At 37.4% G+C, this 26,825-nt stretch overlaps 2 protein-coding genes across 3 annotated transcripts in view; one reads left to right on the plus strand and one right to left on the minus strand.

Moving 5' to 3' along the window:
- Window positions 1-7,358, plus strand: part of LOC101745357 (proteasome activator complex subunit 4) — a 26,359-nt gene extending 19,001 nt beyond the window's left edge. For both annotated transcript variants that reach the window (XM_038020217.2, XM_038020216.2), the window contains 6 exons: window positions 357-490; window positions 1,294-1,469; window positions 2,556-2,715; window positions 3,434-3,655; window positions 4,270-4,415; window positions 5,345-7,358. In XM_038020217.2, coding sequence (XP_037876145.1) covers window positions 357-490; window positions 1,294-1,469; window positions 2,556-2,715; window positions 3,434-3,655; window positions 4,270-4,415; window positions 5,345-5,719 — 1,213 coding nt within the window. In that variant the 3' untranslated portion in view covers window positions 5,720-7,358. The remainder of the gene's footprint in view (window positions 1-356; window positions 491-1,293; window positions 1,470-2,555; window positions 2,716-3,433; window positions 3,656-4,269; window positions 4,416-5,344) is intronic.
- On the minus strand, window positions 7,355-25,570 carry LOC101745059 (superkiller complex protein 2). Its single transcript, XM_012689389.4, has 22 exons — window positions 25,425-25,570; window positions 25,175-25,351; window positions 24,261-24,519; window positions 23,418-23,588; window positions 22,618-22,913; window positions 22,008-22,120; window positions 21,179-21,410; window positions 20,086-20,269; window positions 19,477-19,614; window positions 17,977-18,091; window positions 17,706-17,832; window positions 16,234-16,338; window positions 15,262-15,418; window positions 14,029-14,173; window positions 12,934-13,256; window positions 12,539-12,667; window positions 12,053-12,185; window positions 11,201-11,375; window positions 10,478-10,694; window positions 9,803-10,029; window positions 8,853-9,005; window positions 7,355-8,089 (listed from the first exon to the last, which is right to left on the minus strand). Exons 1-22 carry the CDS (start codon window positions 25,461-25,463, stop codon window positions 7,943-7,945), a joined length of 3,762 nt encoding a protein of 1,253 aa, XP_012544843.2. The 5' UTR covers window positions 25,464-25,570; the 3' UTR covers window positions 7,355-7,942.
- Between the last annotated feature and the right edge of the window lie 1,255 nt (window positions 25,571-26,825).

Below are 26,825 nucleotides of genomic sequence, written 5' to 3' on the forward strand. Positions count from 1 at the left end.
ATTGACGAATAATAGAGTCTGTAATGAGAGCATATTGAGATATTTCACGGGAACATGAAAAGTCGTGTCCTGTAAATTATTTCTATTTTTTAAATACTATTCAGTCCGGCAAATTTTCAAACGTTGTGTAATTAAGCCTGAACAAAAAGCGTGATGTTAAAATAAATAACTTTTCACAATATAGCAATATACATACTAACTGACAATAGATGGCAGCACTTTTTAAGTAGTAAACTCCAGGTATGCGTCGAACCTAACTAATTTATGTGTATTATCTATGGTCAGACCTGCTACGCGCCGTTTTTGTTGACCACAAATAATATCAATCAGTATTGATATATAATGTTATATTTCAGTTTGCTAGCGACAATGTTCGACACGGAAGTGTTGTTCCCCGGCGGGCCGACTGGTTACTCCCTGTCTCTTGGCGACTTCATAGAATCGATTCAGCCAAGACTGGCCCCGTTATATGATGAGAATGGAGACATTGGTATGTATAGTGTTCAATAATGTATGGCTTAAAATATAATGTTCGTCAATTTCATTTTGATTCTTTGTGTAAGTTAAAAAAATTGCGGGCTAGAAAGAAATAATACATAGTTATTTATTGTTCTATATTTTGAGATTTTTTTTGATATTTTTTGTTATTTAGACCACTGAATATTGGATGTCGCTATCGCCTCTTGCGAGATACCATACCGCGGAGACAACATACATCACAAAGAAACATAGTTCTAGTTATCTTTGAAGCAAAATAGCAAAATTAATAATTTTTTTTTTTTTCAAGAGCACGCAATGTATCAAAAAAATTTATACTGACTTGCCGGTCAACGTACTCTAGCGACATATAAGAGATGTATTTATTCGCTTTAGAGTGTTTTCAGAAAAAAATAACTTATTAGGTATATAAATTTTGTTTTTCCGCTAATGTTGATTTTTGTCTGGAAGTAACTTTACAAATATATTTATGTATATATGTATTTATTTAAGTACGAGCATTTGTATCTATAAATATTATGTATGTCATATATACACATATGTTTAAGTAATATCACTATCACACTACACCTATCAAGGTTCATCTCTGTACTCCCCTAAGGTAGACTGTTAGAGAATGCCTATGGCATTAAGTCCATCTTTATACTGTCTAGTATATAAAGTTATAAATAAATAAATAAATAATTGGCATAGTTGCTGGTTCATGTCGATAATGAGAGTAGCATTCAAATATTCGGATGTTACTACGATGCGTAAGTTCACAGTAATATCTGATATAAATTTATTATTTCGCAGTAATATCCCTGACGTCGACTACGTCACCCCTACAAGCGACGGCCGCCGAGGAGGCTCCGCAGTCGGCCGCTTCCACGTCCAGAACTAGGAACTCGTTAAGCGGACAGATACCGGTGCGCGTCGCCAGACTGTCGCCCGACTCCGCTGAAGCTTCCGTGAGCGAAGACGCAGCGCAGGTCAGAGGAACACCACTGATGATGACGTCACCAGACACAGATGGCGCTGCGGAAGACGATTTGAATTGAATATGCAATTTGGAAAAGGGCACATGTCGCAAATTTTGTCAAATACGTTTTTTCATATACATGTAGTTATGAGGCTTACCTACACCCATTTTATAATAATTCCAGTAATTTTCAATTGCTAATTAATACTAAAATATATCTCAAAAGTTAATATTTAAGATTTTACACTGCTTTATAAAATAATCAGTTTTTTTCATTTCCTGAACATTTTACATTTTAAGAGATGTGCCCTTTTCGAAATTGCATATTCAACTGTATTGCACCTTTAATTTTGTCGACTATAGACGAGCCCGCTTGCTCGCTGTGGACAGGTTTGAGGTCGAATTTTTAATTGAATTGCAATATTATATATTAACTTACTAGCTAACCCGGCAGACTTCGGAGTGCCTCAATCGATAAATAAAGGACCTAAAGTTTTGTATAAAATAAATTACAACAAACAAAAGGAATCCGTCCGACGGGGAACACATCAAAGGGAAAACAAAATTGTTACTTTTATTTCATTCCGATTTTCATATTTATTTACTTTTTAAACCTTCTCTGGACTTCCACAAATAATTCAAGACCAAAATTAGCCAAATCGGTCCAGCCGCTCTCGAGTTTTAGCGAGACTAACGAATACCAATTCATTTTCATTTATATAGATAGAAGATAGATAATTTATTGGCCGTCTGGTGTAGTGGTAAGTGACATAGCCACTACATAAGGGGGTCGTGGGTTCGAATGCCGCCAAGGAAAGATATTTGTATGATAAATATAAAATGTCTTTTCCAAGGTTATGGATGTATATTATATATATATGTATAATAAAAATCTTACATTTATTTCCGTTATCTGGTACCTTGTAACACAAGTTCTTTACGAACTTAGCACGGGATCAGTTAACGTGGCGTGATTGTTAGTAAAATATTGATTGATTTATTATTATTTAATAACCGTAGTAGAAAATCTGTTGTGTATTGCCTTATGTTTTGTCAACATTCAATTTAAAAAAAAAAAATTTTTTTCACGGTGTAGTCTGAAGCGGTTGAAGGTGAAGAAGAATCGATAGGCCGTAGTCGTTTAGAGAAGCAGCTGGTGGATCGGCTCGACGCGGCCCTCAGTCTGTCCGGGGACGCGCCTGTCGTCGCGCCCCAACCCAAGGATCACGCCCGGGCTCTGAGTCTACTCACTACCGGTAAGCAAAAGCTCGTGGCGCTCTGTTTAATATGTCATCGGTCTCACAAATAATTTAGGCATATACAGAGACACAGTTAAGCAATGCAGTAACACCAAAGATTATGTTAAAAAGCAATTCTGACGACTAATATTTTGAAATAAAATATTTTTGTACTTTAAGACGCTGTTTGTAATAAAATCATCTGATTATTGTGATAATTATTGAAGAAACTACAGGAACAGACTGTATGAAACTAAATAAACAAAACTTTTTATTTTATGACACAATGTCGCAAGGCAAGACAACTGTTACGCCGGTAGAAGTAACGCCATCTATTGCCGAATAGCACAAAACGAATATCAAAGAAACCAGTAACATCGAGAACGCTCGATAAGTAACAACGCCATCTATTGTCAGATACCGGAAACACATCGAAGCTACTTGCCCAGAATGTTGTCGATAATGTCTTATCGATCATAAAAGCGTTGCAGAGATGGCACGAAGGCAGTCAGTAATCGAAACTACTTGAAGCGAAACAGCGAACGGATCACCTGAAGCAAAACGGACCCACTGAGAAGATCCGGCTAGAAACTCAGTGCGCTGTTTCTGTGGGTTAATTTACTCGCCGAGCCCTTCGTCGCAAGCGACGGGTTCGACGAAAACGGTGACCGGTGCTTGTGGTACCTAAAAGCACCGACTGAGCTATATATATAAGTGCAGTATGTCGTTACGGCAGTGATCCGCGCGAGCACGGGCGTGTGCGTGCGCGGCGTGAGCGCGGGCGGCGTGGGCGGCGGCGTGGTGCGCGCGGCGTGTCGGTGCGCGGCGCGCGGCCCCACGCAGCCGCACGACGAGCTGCCGCGCGCCGCCGCTGCGCTGCTTGCCGCGCTCGCCGTGCAGACGCGCACCGCCGCCGGCTTCGACCGCACCTGCGACGAACTAGACTTGCTCGCCACAGGTACGCACCCATCTACCTACCAGCTGTCCTCTTTGTGATACTAATCAGGCTGCAGAGCTTACAATAAACAGTATGTATGATATAAGTAAAAAAAAGACTTGTTTTTTATTGCATAGATGGGTGGACGAGCTCACAGCCCGCCATGTGTTAAGTGGTTACTGGAGCCCATAGACATCTACAACGTAAATGTGCCACCCATCTTGAGATAAAGTTCTAAGGTCTCAGTATAGTTACAACGGCTGCCCCACCCTCCAAACCGAAACGCATTACTGCTTCACGGCAGAAATAGGCAGGGTGGTGGTACCTACCCGTGAGGACTCACAAGAGGTCCTACCACCAGTAATTATGCAAATTATAATTCAGCGGATTTAGATTTTTATTACACGATGTTATTCCTTCACTGTGGAAGTCAATCGTGAACATTTGTTAAGTACGAATTTCATGAGAAAAATTTTGTACCCGCCTGCGGGATTCGGGTACATCGCTCAACACGAATGCACCGGATGTCTTATCCTTTAGGCCACGACGACTTCAAATTTTAAATAAACTCAGACAAAATTCGTCTTATACGTGACCGATTTAACGTTGTTTCTGTTTTCTCTTGCGCTGCGTAGGTAACTCGTGGTGGGCTCGACTGGCGTGCTTGGACTTTGCTCAGCCGTTCCTGTTTTACGGGCTCCCGTTTCTGTGCGATAGTCCGGACAGAGCTGTTCGAGCCGAACAGTTCGCTTTGAAACTCATGCGTGACTCGCGACTCGAGGTAATAACACATTTAGAAATTTATTAATCAATCGTGTGATATTATTATAGGGAAATAATCATCTACTGTAGCCGGTAACCGTTCTCCAAACCGTAGATAGGTGGATATGTAATTATTGTATCAAAACTATTAGAGCAGATGAATGATACGCGGGCCTTTGGTACGTGTCGGTCGCGCAGGTGGAACTTGCGTGGGATTCAAAAGCAAATCCGTAGTAAAAATCCAGCAGTTTATTGAAAGTAATCACGCGGACAGACAGTACAAGATATATTACAAAGTATAGTACAAAGATATATTATTATAGAGGAACTTAAAGTATGGCGTGCAGACCGTGCGACGGTACCGAGAGAAAAGGGGAGAGCGAACCATAGACAGCTACATTTATAAACAATGCAGGGCATTGAATTACAAGCCAAGATTAATTGCGTAACATTCCTAATAAAAACAACAAATTCGCTACATTATAAATGTTAAAAAAAAAATGCAATTGGAAAATATTGTTTGCTGTTCATTGCGCTTAAATATCAGTTGACGCTCGGGCTCAACGCTCTTATGCGATCTGAGAACTACCTTCATTTTATATTAAAGGTTCATAAGTCGATGTAAAGATATAAATAAATATTCATTAAATAGTTGTGTTTGGGCTTGGTTCTCTAATTTTTTATTTTTAAACTTCCTTCATTTTATCTTCACTCAATATTCACTAATATTGTTCGCGATCGCACAATGTTGATGCGCACGATTCAAACCCGACTTTATAATGACATTGATATAAAAGGGGAAAGGGATGGGACAATATCGATGCGCTCTCAATTACGTTCAAAAATATTACTGCGATCTATTCATTGCAGGTAGCGTAAACAATTTTTCTGCCTATTATGTTAAGGTTTTCAATGTAATTTTCAAAATCACGTAAAATATTTTCACAGGTTCGACAGTCGGCTGCTAAGCTGTTGACAGGATTGATGCACTGTCGCGCTCTACCCGACGAACAGAGGACGTTGCGTTTGTTGATACGCAGCGCTCGATCGAAGCAACTGGTGGAGAGACACTTCGGGGTGCTCGGCATGTGCGCCTACCTGTCCTCTCGACCGTACAGCATCGGGTCCAAGTTCGGCGACGTGCTGTCCGAGCTGTCCCGGCACACGAACGCGCCGGACCCGGTCCCCGCGACCATACGACGCGCACTAGCCGACTTCAGGAGGACCCACCAAGACGACTGGCCGAAACATAGAGATCAACTCTCCGAAGACGAACTGGACATGTTGGCGGATCTCACTTCCCCCCCTTCGTACTTCGCCTAGCTTGCCAACGTCAGCTGCGTAAATCAGGACCTCCCTATTTATATTGTATATTGTTCAGGTTTCGTTTTAGGCTGGCGACAGACATCTGTGCAATGTAATCACAATCCGAGCTTTTTTATTTTTGCCAAAACAACGGAGCCAATTGTGGATGCAAATATCCGTAAATTTCGTTGCCACACGATAAAATGCTTTTAAGTCAGTTGCCAGCTTAAAATAAATAAAAGCCGATATATGTAGGTAGTTTAAAAATTTGAATTTTTGGTAGAAATGTAGCAGAATTTAATCTTGATAAAAAAAACGCAAGAAAGCACAACAGACATGTGAGAAATGACATTTGGCTACATTGGTAGCTCGCTGTTTCTTCTACGGTATTCTGCTCGTTATAACGGGTTGCGGCATAAATAATAATTCTATTAGACTTTGATATATTTGTTTCTGTGGGATGTTTTGGGTGAAGACATTTTTATTGGGATTGGATTTTTTTATTAACCATCACCAAAATTAAGTTAAGATTCATAAAGTAAACAATTCATTTCGTGACTGGCCCGCAAATTATTTTGTATGATTAATACATATACGACGAAAAGTTGCTTTAGTAATAAACTTATTTCGTATACAGAAAATGTAATGTTTGGAAATTAAATATTTAGAACGGTCATAATTAATTGTTTTTCATTATTTAAATTGGGAGTAAATCGTAATTATGTGGAATATTCGGTGCACTGTTGGTTTATTGTGCAGGGTTTTATTGAAATGTAAATTTTTAGCTCAATATTCTTGAAAGGTCATCGGGTAATCATAATCATTATATATATTTAAAGTGTCTAATTTTGTATGTCGATCAACTGTAAAGAAATTTAATTGTTATTTTTTTGTTATATTTATATAAATATGTACCTTATATGTTTGGAATATTCGTCGCTTTGTATAGATAATTTCAGTAATCGTGAAAATGATGTCTGAACATTTTGACATGACATTCTATCTACTGTAAATAAATAAATGAACAAACACAAATGTACATTAAATAGTACAGAGCAGTAAATTCATTGACAGAAATCATCACCGAGCCTAAATTAAAGAAGTACCTTGATTCACAAGGTTGAGGAACTACCATAGAATTAATCTGACGATATTCCGTGTATATAGATATTGTTTAAATTTTATATTTAATTATTTTAGGAAAATAGCTCAATTTTTTGGCCTCTACTAATTTATAAGATATGTATTTTTTGCAACACACAATTTATGTATAGCACTGCAATTAATTATGAAAAGTAAACTTTATTAAATCAGAGGTACACTCTTTGTGACGCAATAACTTTCAATTTTGTCTATGGTTGAACCGCAATTAATAACGTACGTTTTACTACTTCATTAATTTGGGAAGCCCTATCTTCGACAGATTCAATAATTTTCATAAATATAATTATTTACTGCAACTAACTACAAATTTCTGCATTGCGAAAAATGAAAAAACAATAAATCTGTAAATATTCTGTCACAATAAATATTCCCTTGTAGATTTTGTTTATTTATTTATGTATAATTGTGTATCCATTTTACATAGATCTGGTAAAGGAAGGTGATGAGACTGTAATTAATGTATCATTAAAGAAATAAATGAAACAAAACTTCATATTTGTGTTTTATTATTCAAATGTAAAAATAAAAAATAATTTATCGCTACATAAAATTAAATATAGCGGCAGCTTGGTCGATTATGGTTATAAAAATCACAAATTAAAGTTGTACAAAATACGTTTTGTATTTAAAGGTCTGATTATTTGCTATATACATTTGAAAGCATTTACTATTTGAAATTAACATCCCTATATCTTTAAATATTTTATGGTATAGTCTCAACTGAATTTGCTGTGTAACTGTGTTTGATGAGCCGAGACTAATATTGTAATCATTATTTTTTTGGTTTTCTACTCATTTCATAGTTGCAATTCCGCAATAGGAGATCGGACAGCAATAACAATTAAAAAAAATCAATATAAAGTTGTGTGAATGAATGTGTGATATGAATTTTAATTTACGAAAACTGCATAAATAAGCCAATTTTCGTTTGAGTACCCACGTATGACTATCAGGCTTGAAATATTATTCTGCATGGTTTTATTTAGTTTCATGCCATGTTGTCTGATCTCCTATTTCAATTTTAGAGTTTTACAATTAAAAGCATTTAAAAAAGGTATTTAAATTCATTAGTTTTTATTACGTATTCAATGCTTCTTTCTGGGTTGTGTACAAACTGGCAGCGAACACGATATCTCTCTTTATAGATGTAGACGCTTCCATCATTTTCGACTGAAGTTTCGGATCACCGATCGCCACGGATGCGTCTTTCACGTCTACCAGTAACTGTAATAAATGGTTTATTTTATAATTACTGGTGGTAGGATGCCTTGTGAGTCCGCGCGAGAAGGTACCATCACCCTGCCTATTTCTGCCGTGAAGCGTTTCGGTTTGAAGGGTGGGGCAACCGTTGTACTGTTAAAAGTGAGACCTTACAACTTATGTCTCAAGGTGGGTGGCGGCCTTACGTTGTAGATGTCTATGGGCTCCGGTAGCCACTTATCACTAGGTGGGCCGTGATTTCGTACACCCATCTATACAACAAATTAAAAAGTTCAACACATTTAAAGTTAAATTTACTGTAACACAATTGCGAAATAAAAGCATTCTGAGGCTACATAAAAATATTGTATTCATTTGTTGCTTTAAAATAACGATTTAGTCTGCGAAAGAATGAGACAATAGTTACTTATGAAGGTTTCATTTTTAATGGCCGTGAATTGTACACGGTTTTATTTTTTTATTCGAGTAAATGTTCATAAGGGCCTCGGTCCACTGCAGTATTAATTATTAGGAACCAGAGTACCATTAATATCATTGATACCACCACCTATTATTTCGCGACGTAAGTCTTGAGTATCAATTATGTACTATAATTATTACTTTATAAATAATAGGGGCTGTTCTAGCTACCATCCTAACCTAAAAAACTTAATCCTGACCTAAAATCAAAATAGTCATCAATACCTCATCGCGTTGAGATATTTTTTTCTGATAATATAGTCGAAGTAACAGTTCGTATAAATATTTAATATTCAATTAAACTTACCTCATGCAACTGCTGTATACATCTCACAATGATTCCTTCTTGAACATCCGTTAGGTCCATAATCTCTGCGAAAGGTTTCTCCAAAGCCCATTCATACACTACCCTTACAAGGCCAAAGTTCAACCTCTCTGCTTGCCCTTCGAAGTGACTTACCTGAAATCAATGTTAGTTAGTTTCGTTGTGGCAACGCCAAATATTATTATTAATATTATTTGCACTCCACCTGTCGTACGTCGATGGTACTATATCCGGAATGGACCCTGAAGTACCAATAATTATAAAGTAATTTAATTGGATCAACATACAAACAAACAATCATCGAGTAATATAAGTCAAAGGAAAATATATTCAAGTTTCTTTTATTGCTTAGATGGGTGGACGAGCTCACAGCCCACCTGGTGTTACTGGAGCCCATGGACATGTACAAGGCAAATGCGCCACCCACCTTGAGATATAAGTTCTAAGGTCTCAGTATAGTTACAACGGCTACCCCACCCTTCGAACCGAAACGCATTACTGCTTCACGACAGAAATAGGCAGAGTAGTGGTACCTACCCGAGCGCACTCACAAGAGGTCCTACCTCCAGTTCAAGTTGTTTTGTTAAACAGTATTAATTAAGGAATTTGTTAATTCGACTAAAGAAAATTTAGTACATTTCAAACGGTCATTCATATAGTAATTTTATTAAATTTATGTCATAAAAATTACTCAATATCAAAATAATTGTTTTTCATAGTTTTTTACATAAATCACTATGTTTATATCATGTGGAATTTTTTATTAGTAATATAACCTTATAGCATGTCGTTAATGACGCTCCCAAATGACGTGGTGTAATAAAGTTGTGCTTAGGCAAGTTTTGTAAAGTTACCGCGGTAATTTTGAAGAATCAGCGCTATCGGTTTGCCTATTGCCTGGCTCGAAACAACCTATCTACAAAAAAACTCACTAAATATTTAGCCTCTATAGAAGCGATTTCGGCGTCGATCTCCTCAATGGCTTTGACGCCTTCAGTCAGTTTCTCTGTGAGCGGGTTCGTGACCTGGGTCCTGGCTTGGAACACGAAGCAGCTGAGCAGCGCGGCAATTTCTGCCGGGGTCTTGTCGGCGAACACGTTCCGGAATATCAGCTCCGATATGATCAGTTCGTTTGTTCCCATTCCGCACGCCACGCGACCTGAATTATAATAAAGTAATAGTAGTATATATACTGGGTGTTAGGAGATCGCTTCCCAAAACGAAGACAGACGATAGTACCGTTATGCCGATAGGAGTAACGCCATCTATCGTCGAATAGTCGAACGAATATCGGAGGATCTAATAGCACCTACAACGCTCGAGAAGTACAACTCCATCTATTGTCAGATAGTGGGAACACAATACTCGACTTGTGTGGAATGTTCTCGATAATTCTAGGGAAGCGAATTGAGAATATAAAGTGTTCTGTTTGTGTTCTAAGTGATAAATACAGTTTTAATTTATACTTCGGTGGAATTTTATTTATCCTGAGCCTCAGCGCGTAACATTACTATCGTCTGTCTTCGTTTTCGGAAGTGGTCTCCTAGCACCTAGTATAGTTGTAACTTTAACTAACCGATTAGACCGATTTAGATCATTCTTCATACCTTTCAGTATAACGCTATCGTGTTCGTCGATGTAGCTCAGCTCCCTGAGGACTAGCAGTCTCCGTTGGTAGTCGGGGTAGAGAGACAAGTTCTCGAACGACAGTAGACGTTTATATTTATCTCGCTTCCTCTCAGCTTGTTTGCGTTCGTATACCACAGCGAATTCCGACTTGAAGTTCGCTATATCGGTAAATTTCTTGTGGGCCTCGAGTTCAGTCTGAAATATATAATATTTTTAGTACACCTTTAAACAGTCATGCGTTTTGATCAAAAGGGTAGGTAAGCAAGCGCTAATTTTTTTTTTTACTGTGACGCCTTTTTCTAATAGCTCCTTTTCCACTAGAACTAAAAAAAAACATAATAATCTTAAAGTTTTATTTTTCATTTATTACTATCATATTCCAAAATGCAATTTTAAGATTGCATTCAAGTGTAATAGGGTTCAACATAACGTCTTTTCTTTTATGAATTTTTTCCTACCTATTCTAGGAACCTCGAGGGGTTATTGTAGATTCGCCGAATTAGTAGATGAGCTCGCGGGGCTCAAACCTGACGACGTTGCTATCACTAACCCTAGCTAGAGCAGTGCTTCGCAGAATCTACTACCGGATCGGAAACGCGACTCACTGAGAAGATCCGGCGAGAAACTCCACTTAACACCAGGTGGATTGTGAGTTCGTCTATCCATAAAAAAAATTTTGTCTAGTTAAGGTGTATACATACAGCTAGTGCTTTAAGCTTGTCTAGTGCCTGCAGTATCTCGCCGGTGGAGATGGCGAGGGAGTGCGTGAGGTTGATGCGCTCGAGCTGGACGGCGCCGGCGCGGGCGGCGTGCGACATGCGGGACAGCTCCTGCACCGTGCTGGCGCAGCTCGCCCCCACCGGAGCGTCCTTGAACCTGACCAGTCAAGAACACTTTACGGTACGCCTTAACCGTAGATCGAGGGGAATAGGGACTAGGGGTAGAATAAGGAAAAATCAGGGTTGTCACAACGCTTTTGTGAGATTTCATTTTGTTGAAACTAAATTTTAAATTTATTAAAATGAATATTGAAACATGAGAAGAAAGAACATTAGCAATATTAAAACATTTTTGAATATTGAAATATAAAAAACATACAAATCTGGGTTGTCACAATGCTTTTGTGAGATTTAAATTTGTTAAATTACAAAAATAACTTTTATTTAGAGTTTAAGAATATTAAATAGTTTAATTTAGTCATCGGAGTTTTGTAACTGATTAAATATATTGAAAAGTTAATTACCTAAAGGTAAGTACCTGCCTTACAACTAAACAGTGCCAGCCCTATCGAAAAACTATTGTCCCCGTACGTGACCCGATTCACCCCAAACTCCAAAGTGGATCAGGTCAAGCTAGTTTTTTAAGTTTTTATGTATATTTTTCAATGAACTATGAAAATTTAAACCTTGGGAACCGTTTTAATCTTCATTTTATTGGTATTACCCTAAGAAAAACTTCTGAGAATTTGTGTTGAAATTGAAAAATGTTCCAATTCCCCTACAATCTACTGTACTTAAAATATAACTCTCGACATTAGTTACGTGTGAACCCACCGCGGTATCTGCCGCTGTTCCCAGTCTTGTATAATGCGAGTGACGTCGATTTTTAGGTTCATTTTCGTTACCGCAACTATGTTCCTTGGCGCGATACACAATACTTTATGATCCATCGTGCTTTCCTCTGTACCTGAAATATTCAAATGTTCCGTTTAATGTATTTATAATGAATAGGCAAATTGATTGTCAATGGTAATGACATAGTTTCTTAGCGTTTATCAATTACGTCTATACCTTAATAGTATCAATAAACTGCAACTATTTATTAACCTTTACGTGTCAGATTAAAAAGGAAAATTCAATTTTTATTATTGGCATCTTAAGTCAATGTTTTCATAGCTCACTTCATCAATTTTGGTAGATACTTCTGTGAGCAATTCTGAGCAAACATCAGACGGCACTCGCGTTGTTTTTTTGGCTCATTAAGCTTTCGTACTGTAGTGTATTTATTTAATATCGAATAAGTATAGTTACATTACGTACCTATGGCATCGTATGTAGCAGAGAAACTGAGCATCCTGTACCAATTTTCGTCGATTTCGAAGTTATAACGCGACGAGTCTTGGATCGGCGTGTTCAGTACTAAAACCTTATACGGAGTTTGTCGTGGACCTAAAAAAAAAACATAATTTAAGATAAGTAAATTTAACAATTTTGATTTTCAATCCAATAAAGAAAACAAGTTTAGAACGCTGGATTTTACGCAATTTAAGTGTTTTTTTTTTATTGTCCTAGCAGGCAGACGAGCATACAGCCCACCTGAAGGTGAGTGGTTGCCGTCGCCCATGGACTTCAGCAATGCCAGGGGCAGAGCCAAGCCGTTGCCTATATGCTGTATAATATGTTTTTGTTACATTATTAAAACATTAAAGACTCACCAGTGCTATTCAAATACACGGCCAGCTGATTGATATACGGCCCGGCGGAGACGATCAGTATCTTCCCTGCGTCCAATTCCTTTGCCACCTTCGATTGGTTCAGCAGTATGGGCATTATCTCGTTGAGCACGTCGAGGTAGGCGGCCGCGGTCTCGTAGAAGGCGGCGAGGGGGGCGAGGTGCGACGCGAGGGGGGCGCTGCACTTCTCGGAGTACTCCTTCTCGGCGACCTCGAGCTGCCTGCGGTAGTTGTCCGCCTGACAGATCTGGTTGAACTCGCAAAACGAGCGCTGCATCATGCCCTCGACGGAAACCGTGGCCGCTCTGCGGGACAATAATTCGTCTTCTCGCATTAAAACTGTACTAGTGGTCCCCCGGTAATCGAAATTTGACTTTTTATTTTTTATTGCTTAGATGGGTGGACGAGCTCACAGCCCACCTGTTGTTAAGTGGTTACCGGAGTCCATAGACATCTACAACGTAAATGCGCCAACCACCTTGAGATATAAGTTCTAAGGTCTCAGTATAGTTACAACGACTGCACCACCCTTCAAGCCGAAACGCATTACTGCTTCACGGCAGAAATAGGCGGCGTGGTGGTACCTACCCGTGCGGACTCATAAGAGGTCCTACCGCCAGTGAAAAACAACTATAATTAATTGAAATTATAAGTTTGTATACTATTCTGATTCGATTGTCAAAAACTATTATACTTCTATAATCATAGACTTCGCCAAAAATACACTTTAGAAAAATGTTAATAAAGACAAACAATATTTAATCTATTCTCAATTTGACCAAAGACTTTAACAATAAACAAAAGAGTATATACGCGTGTGTGTGTGTCATATATTTTTTACTGGTTTAATATATTTTTATGCATAATGAAAAAAAAATTGCATTCTACATTTCTTCTCTATAATATAAAGTATAAATGTAGAAAATTTCATACTCCTCCGTCTGCGCAATTTTCGTAAAAAAGGGGGGTACAAAGTTTTTGCTTCACGTATTAATATATAGATTTTCCAAAGACGATAAAGACTGACATGACCAAATTGTAAGCGGTTCGGACTGACTTAAAAACGAATGAACGTACCGTAATAAGCTTAGGATCATGGCATATGTCAGTCTGAACTGGGAGGAGAGCTTCTGCGGTGTTCCCAATAACATCCCTTTTAGCGTCACCAGATCCGGAACACTTTCTTTGCAAAGTATTATCACTGTGCCGGTGTCGTCCAGACCTGTACCAAAAAATATTACTTTAAATTATCGCATCAAAGGTATTTTTATTGGAATATTTCCTCTTGGAGGCGACTGACTTAACTGTTATGAGATTCGTTCAGTTCGACTTTGAGAATTAAAAAAAAAACACGTGTGGCATTCGGGGACTGCCGCGGTAAAGCTATTGCATAACATTTTTTATCAACTTATGCAATTATAATTAGACAATAATAATTTAATATTAAAACAATAACAAAATAAGACCACGCTATATTTATAAACATTAACAAAAGCAAAACATTAACTGTCCCCTTTACACTCATAAGCTAGACCGCGCGAGAGAGAGATGGGCAGACTTTTCATGGTGCGCATGCAGTGCGACGTCAGGCCGCGCGCTTATTCACAAACACTACACAATTGCAACGCGTGAATGTGTTGAACGCGAGCTACATGGTAGGCGGAGTAGGGGGTGTTAGATTTTATTTTCGTTACGGAATTTCTAGATTCGATCGCAGCGCTCAAAGCCCGTGATAAAAGCTATGCAATAACTTAATATTATAATAATAATTAATAATTAATAAAAAAATAATGTTTATTGATTGTACCGACAATATACATTCCCCCCCCCGGATAAAAAGTTCACATTTAGTCCCTGGCACACGGGAAAAAAGTACCCGATTCTCTCCCGGTGAGACTGTAAATGTGCGCATGCGCGTACCTTTCTTAATTTCCCGGTAACCTAGAAACTGCATGTTCATATTTTTATGCTAATGGAAGCTTGATCAAGAATTGTTGGGATTCGGCCCTGGACCCATTCTTTATATACAAGAGTACATATAAGAACTATTCATCCCGGTTGAAAAAAAATATTGATAAGCACTTAGGGAGAAAAGTAGAACATCCCTCCATTTCTCCCTCGGTGCGTAATATACTATTCTCGAAACATCGCTTTGATTTAGATTTTTGTGTTATTTTTATTATTAGAGTTTCCGAGATGCACTTCATTATTTGTTAGTTAAATAAATATTATTCTCTAAATGTTGGTAGAGCGAGTTTATGGTTTATTGAATATGGAAACGCGACGGCCATCTTTGTTGGCACGAGTTACCTCTCCGTCCAGCCCTTCCCGCCATTTGTATGTATTCAGCCGGAGCGAGGGTCCTGCGCTCGACGCCGTCAAACTTGGTGATCTCGTCGAAGACTACCGTCCTCGCCGGCATGTTCACGCCCATCGCGAACGTTTCAGTCGCGAACAATATTTTAACCTGGAACATAGTCAATTGGTCAATTTATGCTGCTAAATGTCCTTAATAACTTTTTCGAGTTGAGACGATTTTTTTTTATTGCTTTGATGCCCATAGACATCTACAACGTAAATGCGCCACCCACCTTGAGATATAAGTTCTAAGGTCTCAAGTATAGTTACAACGGCTGCCCCACCCTTCAAACCGAAACGCATTACTGCTTCACGGCAGAAATAGTCAGGGTGGTGGTACCTACCCGCGCGGACTCACAAGAGGCCCTACTACCAGTAAATTTTGCTTAAAAACATTCTTGAAGTCAATTATACTTGGAATTCGGCTCTAGCCCAATCTGTCGCTCGACAATATCATTTCCAAACATTAATGCGGTAGCTGAGGTAAGTTATAAGGCAACATGACGCTACTGCTTCAGATAACGGGATCTGATAGTGGCACCGGAAGGTCGGTACGTTATAATAATTTTGTGCAATTCTTTTTCGTGCAAATGGCAACACTGAAATTCCATAGCTGTCAATTATGACTTTGTCGATTGTTATGAGAGAGCTAAACAAAAAAAGCAACAAAGCGTTATAATTTTAACGATCCATTACGAAATAGCGGAAAATTACATCGAGACAACATCTATCAAGAACTTGACATTCACACTTCAAGAGTCCCTGATTTTTCGGGATGTTGCAAGCGCGAAAAAATCAGTTGACCCTATTTCTAGGCCATTTTTGGGCGTTATCACTGCAAATCGATGGCTAGAATATAAATCGATATGATATCGACAATTGGTTATTTTTAGAGCGAACAATTAAAATGTTTGAGGAACTTACGAAACCGGTCTGAAATAACATTTCAACGATTTCCTTCAGCAACGGCAATATACCGCTGTGATGCACGCCGATACCATTTTCTAAAACTCTTTGTAGTCTTAAGACCTGAAAATTTAATAAGTTAATACAAATTAACACACATACAAGAAAGTATAAGACTTTCTTATGTTTTTTATTAAAGAGAATAAGGAGTCTTTCAGTTCTGTATGTCTTCAAGATTGTTTATTCCTAATTTTTACTTTAATTGGACTTATATGATATAAGTCACTCCAGTTTTAAATTTTAAAACTGAATGTTGATCTAAATCAAGTCTGAACAACTGAAATGGATTTGTACATATATCGGCTGTGGTATTATTCATAGATCGTCACGGCTCTAACGATATGACGGGAGTTAACATCTCCCTAGCAGCTACCAATGATTTTAAGTAAAAACAAGTGATCACAAATTACTTTGATTGCTGAAGGACATCTTGTGAGTCCGTAAGGGTAGATACCGCCTTTTTATTTTTATATTGGGGACCCCAGTGTACGGATACCCGACCCGTGGGGATCAGGCCGGGTTATATGGGGCTCCAAACTGACTACCGACTAAACTCCATTGATTACTCTCTCCTGGCCTAAGACGGAACTCTTTCAGGGTAGGTAGGAGGGATCTCACGGTCAACACGCGGAATTATTAAGGTCAAGAACATTCTTTTTTTGTTTTTTCAAATTAATGTCTGGCCATTATTCGTATGCACATTCGACAGCCGCAACCTTAGTGTATATAGACAGCAGTGGCCGCTCTACCTATATATCCATTTTATCTATTGTCTATGCTATTTGAGCTACTACAAAGATGTAACCATGCAGGTTTAACACGCATTTAATTGTGGGCTATATATTTCACATTTACCTCCCCTTCATGAGTCTTTAATATGTCTTTTGTCAAACGAGGTTCGAGGAGAGTGGTCAGAGATAAGCTGTGCCCATAGTATTGCTAACAACAAGAGCGAGCAAGAGAGAAGAGTGACCAGTTTGTAGGCACAAAGGCAATAAATAAATAAAAAAAGATGTGTGGTGCCGTGGGACACTGGATAGGAACGATGTTCCTTATTATAAAAATATTAATTTTAAGATCTTTAAGGTATAAAGAAAATAAAACTGGAGGTTTCGCAACAACCTACGGTCATTCGGTAACGTGCGAACTTATTGTGGTACACTTCATTCACGTTTGTTTGCATAAGAGTTAGTGTATTGCGCAAATGAACGCTCTGAGATCGTGGTCAATGGATTATAAATAAATATTTTATCTTTTGTACGTTATTACAAAGTTAAGTCGTACACTGTGTGCTTTACTAATAAAAATCTTACGTTACGGGCGTTTTATCCCGGTTAGGGTACCCCTCCGCATCGTCCCATAAGGAACTTCGTTCCAAAAACTGTACTTTAATATCTGTTCCGACAGCATAGATGGTAAAAATACATTACTTGCGGCAATTTACGGTCAGGCTCCTTCAATCGCTGCAAGCACCTCTGAAAGAATGATTTAATGTGACTTTTCTCTTTCGCCGTCGTCAAATCGACGGACATCAAATTTTCCGCGTTCTGGTCACACCTAAAAAAATGTGTTACAAATTATTTTAATTATTTCGGACTGTTTATTGAAAATTAATTTAAAAAAATCACTGTATTACTTGTAGAGCAATGTGAATGTACACAAGACAACGGGGTTAAGGAACGATTTTAAAGACAAGCTTACCTGTTGCGAGATAAAGTGAAAGCCACAATTGGAAGTTTGTCGTTTTGCTTCAAGTGATCAATGAAGGCGACCCACATCGTCTGTTCAGCTTTGGGGTTCATGTATTGTTTCCCACCTTAAAACATATTATTTAAAGCTTAAATGATGTGATTACCGGAACCCATAGACATCAGAAAGTGAAAGATGTCACCGACTTTCAAACATGAGGTCTCAATTGTTATTATGTGACGCCCATTCCCACCCTTTGAACGTATGTATGATTCGCAGAAACAGGCAGTTTAATGGTGCACAATACCAGTGAATATTGTTTACCTGTCACAATACAACGGTACAATACTTAGAGAATGTTATTGTCCGTTCTTCAGTATATCGCTCAGTTGATATCCACGGGAAGAGATAGTGTTTTTATTGCTCTTGTAGGCAGACGAGCAAACTGATGGTGGGTGGTTACTGTCGCTGATGTACTGTTACGGGGTGGATCCAGGATCCTTTTAAAAACAAGGAAATTGTGACTGACACTGAGTTTATTTTATAAAATATAAATAATAATGCAGACTAAGCCATTCCTGAATGAACATCTCTATATAAAGACGATTTATTGCTAAAGCGCGGCATTAACCCACAGACACAGCCCACTGAGTTTCTCGCCGGACCTTCTCAGTGGGTCGCGTTTCCGATCCGGTGGTAGATTCTGCGAAACACTGCTCTTGCTAGGGCCAGTATTAGCAACACTTCGGCTTGAGCCCCGTGGGATCACCTACACGTTAAGGCGAAGCTGAATTAGCCTCTCAAGGTTATCAACATAGGTAGGAAAAAAAAACGCCGCAGAACAGATTGGCTTGAGCGCGAAAACACACATCGTTTGTAATAGTGAGCCCACGGGGCTCAAACCGAAGTGTTGCTAACACTGGCCCTGGCAAGAGCAGTGTTTCGCAGAATCTACCACCGGATCGGAAACGCGACCCACTGAGAAGGTCCGGCGAGAAACTCAGTGGGCTGTGTCTGTGGGTTAATGCCGCGCTTTAGCAATAAATCGTCTTTATATAGAGATGATGCATTCAGGAATGTCTTAGTCTGCATTATTATTTATACTGCGTTATTATTGAGGGGCATATGTAGCAGTATGTCGGAAATGTCAGGGTCACAGCCAAGTCGATGACTACTATGGCAACCCTAACCGACACCATCTATGCTAAACTGTGATTGTGATTAATAATAATAACAAAAGAATAGCTGAAGAAGATGGATGGGCGATGACAAGACAGTACAGGCAATCTTTAAGCAGAAATAGGCATAGTTTATGCTGCAAGCCATTGACTATCGATGACTGGTAGTCGTTAATAAATACTTTTTCCAAATTAATTTTTAATACTTTTTTATTGATTTATTAAGGTGTTTCTTCGATAAACATTATGAGTAGTGAACTGGTCTATGTACCGGTCTCGAACTGATTTTAAATACTGTTTTTAAAATTAAATAATAACGAATAATCATACAGACCTTTCGGGCCAAAGTTTTTCTTGTAATCGTTCTCCCTGGACTTCTTAGCAGCGAGGGCCTCATTGTATCCACGGAGCAGGAAGTTCCCTTCTTGATCTACCACTTTGAATCTCTCATTCTTTGATTTACCACCGCTGCCTACCAAAATACAGTTTTATAAATGATATTAAAAAAATAAAATTGTACGGGGTTTAGAGTATCTCGTGTATTTTATTTAGTATTAGCATCAACGCAAGCGCGTAACAATATTAGGGCTGGGGTTCGGGGGAAATAAGAATTCTACCGAAGTACAAATTGGAACTGTATTAACATTTAGAACGTTTAACGAGCACTTTAAAATTCTCAATTCGCTTTTTCCGTTTCGCATTAGGGGAACCGTTCGCTGTTTGTTGTAGTTCCGGTTACTGACCGACTCGTGCCATCTCTGCAATGCTTTTACAGTCGAGACGACATCCCTAGATTTATGGAGAACGTTCTGGGCAAGTCGAGTAGTTTCGATGTGTGTTTCTGCTATCTGACAATAGATGGCGTTGTACTTCTCGATTTAATTACGTTTCTGCTATTCGGCGATAGATGGCGTTACTCTTATCGGCGTAATTATATTAATACCTGTGTACAAATAATGGCACAGCGGTACCGGTCGTTTGGGAGTCGATACGACGAACACCTTCCGTTTTTTCGTTCGTCCGACCCAGTCCGCGAACTGCAGCGTGTTCGGTACGGTCGCGCTCAGCATCACTATCCTCACGTGCGACGGCAGGAGGATCAACACCTCTTCCCACACGTAGCCGCGCTGTGGATTAATAATAATTATGAAACTGACAGGTTTGAGCCCCGTGAGCTCACCTACTAGTTAAGGTTTACGCTGAAATAGCCTCTCAAGACTATCAGCTTAGGTAGGAAAAAAAAGAAAATTAATTAAAGTTAATTGGCGATTTAAACATATCGGATTCCTTGGTGAGTGCGTATTGGTCGATGAGCTTCATTAGACTATTATGGGACCCTTTGAATTGTCGAACGTCTGCCGGTATGCCCAAGTGCTCTAGGAATTTAGGTATAGATATAGGTTGAGAATACAAATGTTACCGAAGAATGAGATAGAAGTAATAACTGTAACTTGAGCTGGTCATGGTTATACACCCGTATATGTTTAATAATAGTCAGACTATCATCATTAAGGCTTTGATTTTTAAAAAATTTGACATAAAATTATGTCACTGTCACAATGATATATCATAGACACGCTATGCTGTGACATCTGCTAAGTTATTTACGGACTTTTTGGCGGGAACGCGAAAAGTGAAGTTAGGTGATTTATTTTATTTTGTCTATTTAGTGTTTCTTCAGGTTTAAACGGTGGTTTGTTAGCCGTTTAGTCCCTGTGAAAGTGCAGAAATTTGGGAAAATTAAACAAAGCCGCTGAACGTAACTTCTCGGGATCCTCCAAAAAGTCCACTGAAAAAATCTCAGTAAATGACCACCATTTTACTGAGATTATATTTCATCCTATCCCATTTCATTTAATTTCATCGCAGTTGATTAATGTCTCAAATTAATCATCTTCATTTCATTTCACTCCACATTATTACTTTTCATAAAAATAAGAATATAAATTAAAATAAGACATGACCTAAAGGTCTTAGATACCAGGTCATAAAATCCCAAAAAAAAAATTGTATCAACGTGTCGATAAATGCCTCACCTCGACGTTATTGATATAGTGAACTTCGTCGAATATTACAAACTCCAGATCTCTGACAACATCGGAGCCGCAGTACAACATCGAGCGGAGGATCTCGGTCGTCATCACGAGACAGGATGCGGTGGCGTTGATCTGCAGGTCTCCGGTCAGCAAGCCGACATCGCCAAACAACTTGTTGAAATCGTTGTACTTCTGGTTCGATAAAGCTTTAATTGGAGACGTGTAGATGGCCCTTGAATTTGTTAAAGATATATACTTTAAGACTGTATATTTATATATTGTATAAAGTTGTTATAAAGAAAATAAAAATCCTAATAAGATCCTAAGAAGATTTGGAATACTTGAGGAAATATTACCAGCTTCTTAAAAGGGCTAAAAAGATCTGCTTTGGACCTATTGTTGTTACACACCCTCATACTCTTTTTTATTTTGTTCTATAATATTTTTTATTTCTTACCTATTTTATAAATTTATTTCGGCTAACTAACATAGTACATTACTGAATAGTTTCATTGAACACCCATTTTTTCAAGTGCTTTAACTTTGAATTTTTTTTTTGTGAACTTAATTTAGTATTAAATAAATGTGCATTTTAATTCAAACTTTATATAATACATTACCGACGATTCAAATTGGCTATGACGTTGTATCGAGTATAAACAGGCATTGTCATATAACGATGTGTATAATCAAATTAACTACAAAAATACTTAAATTCTGACGTTATATGATTTGTTTTAAATGAAGCTGAGTGAAAGATAGATGGGCTATAGTATTCATGTACAAAGAAATTCTATCCACATTCCTTTCATGAAGATGGTATAGGTACCTTGTGTAATTTCTTCTTGACATCGCAATTGCATATTCTGCGACCACCGTTTTACCAGCAGATGTGTGTGCAGCGACAAATACATGATGACCTTCTTCTAATTTTAATATCGCCTAAAACAATCATAATATTATATTTACAAAAATGTGAATATTTTTTTTAAGTGAAACTTTTGAAGTGAAACTTCTTTAGATTCGTTGTGATTTCAAACTCGATGAAACGAAAAAATAAGTCCATAGAGACACAAACACATAAATGTATAGGATTCAGCCGGCGAGAGAATGAGATAGAACACATTAGACGTTCTCAGTGTAGTGTTTTTTGAATACAGCGCCATCTATGAGATTTTTTAATACTAACGTGTGTATGAAACCTCTTGTAGTGAATTTTAATTTAGGATTATATAATACGTGAAATATCAATTCACAGAGGGCGCTACCTCATACTATAAAAGATTTACAATTATTTACTAATGACATGATTTTACATATACTTAAGACATTTAGGATTGTTGTATTTTAATTTTTGAAGGTTTCTACCACGTGTGAATTGCACACATGTTTTTTTTATTAATTTTGAAAACATGTAAAATAATGTTAAGATCTACAACCTGTTTCTGGAAATTATCCAATTCAAAAGGATATGAATGAGCCATGTCTTTAATCTTGTCTCTAAATTCTGGTACAGGCTTCGAAACATCAATCATCTCGGCCCATTCTGTGGAAGTCACTCCTAATTTTCCCACAGAACTGGTTATGTCCAATACTGGTATTTCTGGCAGTTCTACTGGTGGTTTGACGACAGTTTCTTCCAGGAAATTTTCGTTTTCTATTTCATCTGTTGCTACTTCAATATGACTTGGTGTTTTAGGTTTTTGAGGTTGTTCACTATCATCTTTCCATAGATCTGTAATTTTATATATTATGAAAAAATATATAAATTTCATTTATTAAGAAAGTACTCTTTTGGAATAATAATATGTAGTTAGATAAATAACCAGAATCGACTCCTTTTTTTTTTTTTTTTTAGATGTAGCAAAATGACAGTTGGGAGTTGGGATGATTTTATAAGGTAATTTAATGTAGGCTGTTGGTTTTTTATCATGTCATAATTACTCATGATCAAAACAGAAAAGTCATAATAGCATGTCAACTGATAAATTAAAAAACGACATGAAACTACATGGTTTTTTAAAACCACTAATGTGTTAAATTATGTCTACCGTGGGTAGATCTTCCCAAAAGATGGACCAACTACCTATTGAAGTTCGTGGGGATCCGCTGGATGCAAGCACCGCAGGATTGATCTTTGTGGCAAGGCTTGGGGGAGGCCTATGTTCAACAGTGAATGTCTGTGGGCTGATAGAATAGTATGTCTAAAATTTTTTGACTATAAAGAAAGAAACTTTACCTACTAAATGTACATTGTTTTCCACTATCTCTTCCAAATTAATCTTGATATTGATGTCGACATCCTCAATGTCATCAGGTTTGTCTTCAGGTTTGCCCTCATTGAGCAATGTAAAACCATCCTCAGCAAACAATACACTGTCCTTACAGCCTGGTGCTACAGTTAATATATCTGTAATGACAGGAACAGTTGACTCATGTTTTAAATTTTGTCTAAAACAGCAAAATGATTACAAAATTATAATTTCTAACAGATTGTTTATTTATTTACAAAGTAAGTTTTCAAGGAGAGCAGTGTTTTATAAACTCTTTTTAAATTTACTCAATTTTACTTGCCTGACTTTTTAAAGACTGTCTGCTTTAGCATTTAATATCAAGGATACTATGTACAATGGTGATTTTCATGTAAAATCTATACCAGCGGTTCTCAACCTTTTTATTCAGTGATGCATTAACATACAAATTTGTGACACCTTTACTTACTTACATACAAAATTTTGTATAGTTGAAGTGAAGGTTGGAAGATAGGTAATTATGAGTGATAGGTACATCATTAATCTATTAAACTTAGTTGTACAGTTAACATCTAGTAAGTAGCTATATATTTAACTATATATTTATATATGTAACATAGAGATGAAATAAGTTCCTTTGGGATACTTTAGATATTAATATAGTACCTATTCATAAACTTGTAGTACAGGTGATAGGGGCTTGTGACACATCTGACACATCAACACATAGTGAGACAGTGGTTGAGAGCCACTGATTAATACAACTGAACAAAATTGAAAAGTCTGGTAATAAATTAAAGGTTAGAGTATGTCATATCTTCAAATCACACCTTCACCCAAAAATTTTCCAGGTACATCATTCTCTGTATTAAGGTTGATCTCTATCTGTTTTTGCTGCTCTTCTATCATCTTTTGAAGATCTTCTTCAAAACCAGCTGGTAAAAATGGACTCTGTGTTGTAGTACCACGGGTGGCAAGGCTTGGAGGCAGTGGTGCTCGAGCCATTGATAAGTTTTCCTCGTCATCCTCTGTTGGTATGCAGATTTCTTCCACTCCTATAATCTCACCTGTTAAAGGATCTCTAACTACCTAAAATGACACATTTAAGAGAAGTGTTACAATTTGCATATTATTTTCAAAATTTGAGAGGATTTTAAGAGAATTTGTGTTGTTAATTTATATTTGCTTGATGAGTTTTCTTACACTTGTTGGGTAAAATACTGACTCTCAAGACATGAGGTTGAAGTCTAAATTTTTTTGTTTGACTGGCTACACTTCAAACCTGAATGCATATTTAAGGAGGGATAAACACGAAAACATTTCTACATACTATATATATTGTTAGTAGTGGTTGTATTACTTGTTCTGCAGCTTTATAAAATAAGTTTTGAAAGAAAAAATTCTCAAATTTCACAAAATCTATTAAATGATTAATATTATTATATAGCTTAAAGCAGAATAATAATAAATCCTAGATTAAGTGTTTTGTTCAGATTTCGTGAGTCGTAGGCTCTATTGAAACCATATTTACGGTGGTCACGGATGAAAACTGTCAAATGAAAATAATAACGCAAGATTAAGGCTGTAAAATTTTAATTAAAAACTACTTTAGTGGTAAGGCAACCTTAGGTAGGTCTTACTTAGTCAATTATCAAAGAGTAAAATGATCTCAGTAAAGTTACATATGTAACAAGTCAACTACTGCCTAATTTAGTAGCCATCTGATTTTCTTCAACATAATTACCTCAAGGGTTGTGTCCGGTTCGTTCTCATCATCATCATCTAGCAAAAATAAGGAATCTATATTGGGTTTTCTATGCCAATGCGTTTGAGAACGTTCCCATTTATGTATTTTTAATTTTTCTGGCTGTAGCAAATAATCTTGCACCCAACTATTCACATCTTCTAATATAGGAGGAATCTGGAACATATTGTATCGTGAAAATTTTATTGAAATTTCTCAATTAATGTATTTTATCTGGAATCTAAATTACTGAAACATCGGAGAATTCGTCTTTGGTATCTTGCGACATTATTGGTTATTATTAAATAAATTCTGAGCAATATAAAAAAAATACACAACTTTAATGTGTTTTGAAAAATTTGAACATTTTGAAGTTTTGAACTCTCAATTTTTTATGTTTGATTTTTCTATCGAGCGGGCAAAGGTAACATAGCCCATACAGTCAAGTATTTTGTAGAAGAAGTGAAAGTCATGAGTGTTGTATAAAAGGTATAATGGAACGTTTAAGATAACAACATAGCTGTTGGGTTTTTTTTTTTTTTTTTATTTCTTAGGTGGATGGACGAGCTCACAGCCCACCTGGTGTTAAGTGGTTACTGGACCCCATAGAGACGAAGTGGAATATCCTTTGAGAAAAATGGACACTTCATGGATTTTTTCGTAGAGTTACTGAACAACTTTCCCAGATGCTAAAAGATTAATACCAATCAACAATAAACAACAATCCACACAACTTAACTCCTCACGCTACCTCCAAAAAGTCTCTCATAATTTACACATTACAATTATTAACTTTTACCTGATGTGTGGACGAGCTCACAGCCCACCTGGTGTTAAGTGGTTACTGGAGCCCATAGACATCTACAACGTAAATACGCCACACACCTTGAGATATAAGTTGTAAGGTCTCAGTATAGTCACAACGGCTGCCCCACCCTTCAAACCGAAACTCATTACTGCTTCACGGCAGAAATAGGCGGGGCGGTGGTACCTACCCGTGCGGACTCACAAGAGGTCCTACCACCAGTAATTACGCAAATTATAATTTTGCGGGTTTGATTTTCATTACACGATGTTATTCCTTCACCGTGGAAATCGATCGCGAACATTTATTAAGTACGTATTTCATTAGAAAAATTGGTACCCGCCTGCGGGATTCGAACACCGCTGCATCGCTAGATACGAATGCACCGGACGTCTTATCCTTTAGGCCCCGACGACTTAAATTTTTATAAATATTAAAATATTTCAATATTAATAATAAAATATTTCAATTGTGAACAGGGAGGATGAAAAAGGGAAACAAATACTCAGTATGTTAATGCTTTATTATCATCAACTAACGCATTTTTTCACTGACAAGAAATAATAATTACAAATTTTAACACATGGTAGGTAATAATTGTTTGCGAAAGTCTAATCTAATCAGTTGACAATTAATGTCGACCTACAAAATTTGTGGAAATGAAATTGTCATTAACATGACTAGGTAATCGAGAAAACTGCTATAAATACTTATAAATTCTTATTTTATTTACTTTAGAGTAATATTAGGTATATATGTAAGCTCGTCTCGTGTGACACAACAATCCTTTTATAATGGCCGTCCCAAACTACATGCCCGATGCAGACGACCAAACGATAAATAGTC

The sequence above is a fragment of the Bombyx mori genome, chromosome 25, assembly GCF_030269925.1.
Source record: "Bombyx mori chromosome 25, ASM3026992v2".
NCBI lineage: Eukaryota > Metazoa > Arthropoda > Insecta > Lepidoptera > Bombycidae > Bombyx > Bombyx mori.

Excerpts from the sequence above, each read along its gene's own strand:
- LOC101745059 (XM_012689389.4), bottom strand. The coding sequence starts at position 25,463 with ATGTCGCAAGATACCAAAGACGAATTCTCCGATGTTTCA. Across the intron at positions 25,352-25,424 it reads ACGAATTCTCCGATGTTTCA|ATTCCTCCTATATTAGAAGA; the intron begins GTAATTTAGATT and ends AATATGTTCCAG. Across the intron at positions 17,833-17,976 it reads TTCACTTTATCTCGCAACAG|GTGTGACCAGAACGCGGAAA; the intron begins GTAAGCTTGTCT and ends ACATTTTTTTAG.